Here is a 6,521-nt window from a genome sequence, read left to right as displayed (position 1 = left end):
CAGCGTGGTCTGATGAGCAGTGCCGTGTCCGCGCCCAGGATTCGAACCAACGAAACACTGGGCTGCCTGCAGCAGAGCGCGCGGACTTAACCACTCGGCCACAGGGCCAGCCCCTCAAAGGTTAAATTTTAAAATCTTTATAGATAATGTTCATATTGTTATTTTTTCCAATGTGAAATTTCACTTTTGCTTAATAAAATCAAGGGAAGGCTTGAGGGATAGGAGAGGTGATGTGAGAATCAGTCTGTCTGTCACTAGCCCTGGGGCCTTGAGCTGGTTTCCGAACCTCTAAACATGGAGGTTGGGCTCCATCTCCGAAGCTTCATAAAGAAACCTTTATTTACTTAGTGGTGTTTATAAGATATCTATTAAGTAGTTGAATATTATACTAGCCTGACTGAATTACTTTCAAACAGAATGAAAGCTTTGCTCAAGGTATATAAAGAAAATTATAAGAATACTTTTGTTAAAAATTAGATGTGAGATGCTGACAGCAGTGAAAGGGGTAGAATAAGAACTAGCAGGTCACTAGGATCTAACCCCACAGACTCACTGTGATTGTTCCAAATTACAGGCATACTTTGTTTCATTGCACTTCACTTTATTGAACTTTGCAGATACTGAGTTCTTTTACAAACTGAAGGTTTGTGGAAACTGCATCGAGGAAGTCTATCGGTACCATTTTTTCCAACAGCATTTGCTCATTTCATGTCTGTGTCATATTTTGGTAATTCTTGCAATATTTCAAACTTTTTCATTATTATTATATTTCTTATGGTGATCTATGATCAGTGATCTTTGATGTTACTACTGTAACTATTTTGGGGCACCATGAACCACACCCATGTAAGACAGCTAACTTAACTGATGAGTGTTGTGGTTGTGTATGTCCCAAACTGCTCCACTGACCAGCTGCTCCCCAGTCACTCTCCCTCTCTTCAGGCCTCCCCTGTCCCTGAGATACAGCCATATTGAAATCAGGCCAATTAATAACCCTATATACATAAGTGTTCAAGTGAAAGGAAGAGTCACATGTCTCTCACTTTAAATCAAAAGCTAGAAATGATTAAGCTTAGTGAGGAAGGCATGTTGAAGTTGAGATAGGCCAAAAACTGGGCCTCTTGTACCAAAGAGTGAGCCAAGCTGTGAATGCAAAGGAAAATTTCTCGAGGGAAATTCAAAGTGCTACTCCAGTGAATACCCAAATGATAAGAAAGCAAAATAGCTTTACTGCTGATATGGAGAAAGTTCTAGTCATCTGGATAGAAGATCAAATCAGCCACAAAATTCCCTTAAGCCAAAGCCTAATCCAGAGCAAGGCCCTAACTCTCAATTCTATGAAGGCTGAGAGAGGTGAGGAAGCTGAAAAAAGAAAAGTTTTAAGCTAGCAGCAGTTCGTTCATGACATTTAAGGACAGAAGCCAACTCTATAACATAAAAGTGCAAGATGAAACAGCAAGTGCTGATGTAGAAGCTGCAGCAAGTTCTCCAGAAGATTTAGCAAAGATAATTAATGAAGGTGGCCAAAGAAAACAACACATTTTCAATGTGGATGAAATAGCCTTATTTCAGGAGAAGATCATATCTAGGACTTCCATATCTAGAGAGGAGAAGTCAATGCCTGGCTTCAAAGCTTAAAAGGACAGTCTGACTTTCTTGTTAGGGGCTAATGCAGCTGGTGACTTTAAGCTGAAGTCAATGCTCACTTGCCATTCTGAAAATCCTAGGGCCCTTAAGAATTATGATAAATCTGCCATGTCTGTGCTCTATAAATGGAACAACAAAGCCTGCATGACAGCACATCTGTTTACTACATGGTTTACTGAGTATTTTAAGGCCCCTGTTGAGACTTACTTCTCAGGAAAAGAGATTCCTTTCAAAAATATCACTGTTCAGGGCCAGCCTGGTGGTGTAGTGGTTAAGTTTGCATGCTCTGCTTCGGCGGCCTGGAGTTCGCCGGTTTGCATCCCAGGCACAGACATACACATCGCTCATCAAGCCATGCTGTGGCAGGCGTCCCACATACAAAGGAGAGCAAGATGGGCACAGATGTTAGCTCAGGACCAATCTTCCTCAACAAAAAGAGGAGGAGTGGTGGTAGATGTTGGCTCAGCGATAATCTTCTTCACAAAATAAACAAAAATCTCTGTTCATTGACAATGCACCTGGTCACCTAAGAGCTCTGATGGAGATGGACAATGAGATTAATGTTTTCATGCCTGCTAACACAACATCCATTCTGTAGACCGTGCATCAAGGAGTAATTTTGACTTTTAGGTCTTATTATTCAAGAAATACATTTTGTAAAGCTATAGCTGCCATAGATAGTGAGTCCTCTCATGGATCTGAGCAAAGGAAATTGAAAACCTTCTGGAAAAGATTTACCATTCTAGATGCCATTAAGAAAATTCATGATTCGTGGGAAAGGTCAAAATATCAACATTAAACAGGATTTGGAAGAAGTTGATTGCAACCCTCAAGGGTGACTTTGAGGGGTTCAAAATTTGAGTAGAGGAAGTAACTGCAGATGTGATGGAAATAGCAAGAGAACTAGAATTAGAAGTGGAGCCTGAAGATGTGGCTGAATTGCTGGAATCTCAAGATAAAACTTTAATGGAGAAGGAACTATTTCTCATAGATGAGCAAAGAAAATGGTTTCTTGAGATGGAATCTACTCCTGGTGAAGATACTGTGAAGATTGTTGAAATGACAACAAAGGATTTAGAATATCACATAAACTCAGTTGACAAAGCAGCAGCAGTATTTGAGAGGACTGACTCCAATTCTGAAAGTTGTTCTACTGTGGGTAAAATGCTGTCAAACAGCATCACATGCTACGGAGAAATCGTTCATGAAAAGAAGAGCCAATCAATGTGGCAAACTTCACTGCTGTCTTCCTTTAAGAAATTGCTGTAGCCACCTCAACCTTCAGCAACCACCATCCTGATCAGTCAGCAGCCATCAACATCGGTGCAAGACCCTCCACCAGCAAAAAGATTATGACTCGCTGAAGGCTCAGATGATGGTTAGCATTATTTAAGAGTACAATACATATATTTTTAATACTAGGATGGTTTCTCCTACTATTATTATTTTTGTTTTTCAGGTATGCTTTCTGGTGAGGGAGATTGGCCCTGAGCTAACATCTGTTGCAATTTTCCTCTTTTTTTCTCCCCAAACTCCCAGCATACAGTTGTATATCCTAGTTCTAAGTCCTTCTAGTTCTTCTACACGGATGCTGCCACAGCATGGGCTGATGAGTGGTATGTCCACATTCTTTTTTAGTTAATTGACTTTTTAGTTGAAATGCATACATAAAACATAAAACAAGAACAAAACTGTGGAAAAGGCTATTGTACTTCTTAACTGTCCAGTCACTCTTCAACCTATGCTAATCCAGCTTCTGCTCCACGACTCCGCTAAAGCTATACTGGCAAAGGTATCTGATGACTGTCCCTCCACAGGGGCAAGTACAAGAGGACTTCTCCACCAAGTGGACTTATCGCACCTCAGCGCTCCTGACCCCCATCACCTCCCTTGAGGTCACAACACAAGCTCTTCCTTGGCTCTCCCTTTTCTGATGCCACTTAAACACTCATGGTAAACGCAGTTCCACCTTCCCCACGTTTTCTTTCTGTAAGCACCCTCCTTAAGTAGGCAGACAATATAATTCTTGTGATCCTAATGGGATGCCTTTGAGAGTGAAAGACGGCACTACTAATAATTACTCCTCTTGAATAGCAGGTGTGAAGTGAGACTGTCCCAAACAAACTGGGATATATGGTCACCCTATTCTTATGAGATCACATCCACTGTTACGGTTTTAACTAACACATACCTATCAACCAACACATACCTATCAGCCACTTGCAAAATTAAACCTGTAGCCTTGATACTGACAGCAAGCTTTATTTTCCAAATCTTCAGGTTATAATTTCTTACAGATATCTCAAATTCAGCACAGCCAAAACTCAATTAATCATTTACATTCCTAAACCTGCTAATCCTTAAATTTTCCTATCCAAGTTATACATACTACTCAGTCACTTAACAATTCAAACTGGGGATCGTTTTATACTTCCTGTTCTCCCTCACCCATCATATTTAATCACCAAGACATGCTGACTTTAGTTTTGAAGATTTGTCCAACCTACAATTTTTCCCCTGTCATAAGCTTTTATCTGATTTCCTTGCTCTAGTCTTGTCTCCTTCAAGTCTATTTTCCACACTGTGGCCAGAGTGATCCAAAACTGACCACACGCCCACTTTGAACCTTTCAATAGCTTCCTATTACTTACAGGTTAAAGACTTTCACCATGATCTCATTCCTGTTCACTTTCTCTGTGTCATAACCTGTGAGTCTTTCTCTACCTTTGCACTCTAGTAATACCACATAGCTTGTAGAAAAACACAAATACACAACCCTCTGTTAAGCTGTTTTTCACTTGCAAGTCTTTATTCATGCTGTTCCTTCTTCCTGGAATGCAGATCCCCTTATTTAGCTTGCCAACATCTATACCATTTTCTCTGGTCACTCACAGCTGATGCAGAGGGGAGCTCAGTGCCTCTCCTTTAAACTTCCACATGACCTGTCCACACCTCAACCACAGCACCAGATGTGTAAGTTTGAAATTAATCACGTCAGTCTTTCCTAGTTGGTAAGCTTCTTGAGGACAGGAACAGTGCCCCTTAAATACTCAAAAAACAGTCACCCTATTTTTAAGGGATCTCATCCATTGTTATGTATTTAACCAAGCAAATTAAAATAAGTTGGACTAAATATTGAAATGAATAAACAACTTCATTACCCCTGCATTTTTCCATATGTGCCCATATGTTTTATGTCATTGGTGGAGGGATTAAAAATGTGTAAGGGCTTCAGTGGCCAAAAATTCACCTGTTTTATGAAATTAAAGCAGATCTTAGCATAGGAAACAAGATGATTAAATTAAAACATACAGTTGTGATGTACCAAAGTTGAGGAAAACTTAATTGTTTAAGATTACAGAAAGTCAATACATTTCAGTAGTTGTTTGATTTGGAGAATTTTGTGAAAATATTATCCAAGAAGATTTTTAAAAAGAGCTTTCTCATTCCTTTTGTTTTTTATTACTTACATTTTAAAAAATTGCACAACTTTAAAATGGGAGATTAATATTGAATATCCTAAAATTCAGTATCCATTGAATCTATCCAGACATCCCTCTCTACTTTCCAGATGTTTCCATGTTCTTATATGATTAGCTCTGACTCAGAAAGGAGAAACTTTTCACTTTGTCTGTCAAACCCAAACTATTTGACCTTCAAGGCAAGAAAAAACCCCCACAATTTTTGGATAAAATGTGGTGTTCCTGTCACTTATTCATTCAAGTAATTTGGGGGGAATTAAAAAAGTATAATCTAAAATTTTAAAGAATATTATTAGTGTTACCAGAGGCATAACAACAACATCTGGCACAACTGGTATTCAACGAACAAATAAAGAGAACCACATAGCAAGTTAATAGTCAAGATTATGAATGACTCCAAATAATTTACCTTCTTCTGATAAAGTCCTACCCTTATGATTTTTTAAAAATTTCCTATTTAATCATCACTTTGTACAATCTTTCCTAATTATATTTTGGCTTACAAATCTTCTTTTGTGAACTGTGATTATTTTTCTGAGAGGGAAAACAATTTGAGGTATTTTAAAATTTACAACATGCTCTGATATTTTCTTCAAACTGAGGATAGTCAGACTATTCAGAAGGGATAGGCACTGGCTTTTCAGCCACGGCAAGCACCCTAAGCTAGATCTGTCGAGATGGGAATACATCTACCATTTGGCACTCTATTGAGAAATATATTTGGCGAAAATATAACTGAGAAGAAGTTAAAATATCTTTGAGTGCAATATTTATTTTTTATTGGCAAGTTGTTGATGCTATAAAAACAGCTCTAATCTCCCGATAAATATCCTTGAATACTCTCTGTCAGAAGGTGGAGCTCTAAACATATCTGAAATACTGGCTTTTTATATGTGTGTTTCACAAATGTGCGTAATGAGGAGATCAAACCAGGAGTAAAGTCTTTAGAAAAATGGTTCTGAAGACTATTCCAGTTCTCTCAGGATAAAATCACCCACATCTCCCAATATGCACATGGTTAACTAACAAAAAAGATATTTAGTATGTTCCTTTGAAACTTCAATATATTGCCTACTCTAAAAACATAGGTATGGTAATTCAGAATAAAAGATAAAGTATATTTAAAAAATAAAGCACATTTAAAAAATCAGAACCATCTACTTGAACGTAGGCAAGATCGCTAATACTTACAAGCATCTCGGATGTAGAGCAACATGGCTATGAAGATATAATCAACTAAACTCAGGCTCAGGCCATCTGCAAACAAGGCATCCCAGACGACCAGAAGATCCTGCAGGGGGAACTCTCGTCCGAAGAGCAGTCGCACCCAACGTCTGGAGAGCAACAGACCAAATTCAGAAAACAGGACTTTCGCGAGTAACATAAAGAGCA

General features: G+C 38.7%; 1 protein-coding gene across 1 annotated transcript in view; it reads right to left on the bottom strand.

The window, feature by feature from the left end:
- The window catches only part of TBC1D5 (TBC1 domain family member 5), a 562,315-nt gene that overhangs the window by 144,671 nt on the left and 411,123 nt on the right, over window positions 1–6,521 (bottom strand). Inside the window, exon 15 of the mRNA XM_046674041.1 lies at window positions 6,321–6,463. Coding sequence (XP_046529997.1) covers window positions 6,321–6,463 — 143 coding nt within the window. The remainder of the gene's footprint in view (window positions 1–6,320; window positions 6,464–6,521) is intronic.

This window comes from Equus quagga, chromosome 1 (assembly GCF_021613505.1).
Source record: "Equus quagga isolate Etosha38 chromosome 1, UCLA_HA_Equagga_1.0, whole genome shotgun sequence".
Lineage (NCBI taxonomy): Eukaryota > Metazoa > Chordata > Mammalia > Perissodactyla > Equidae > Equus > Equus quagga.
This window is presented reverse-complemented; position numbering and strand designations above follow the sequence as displayed.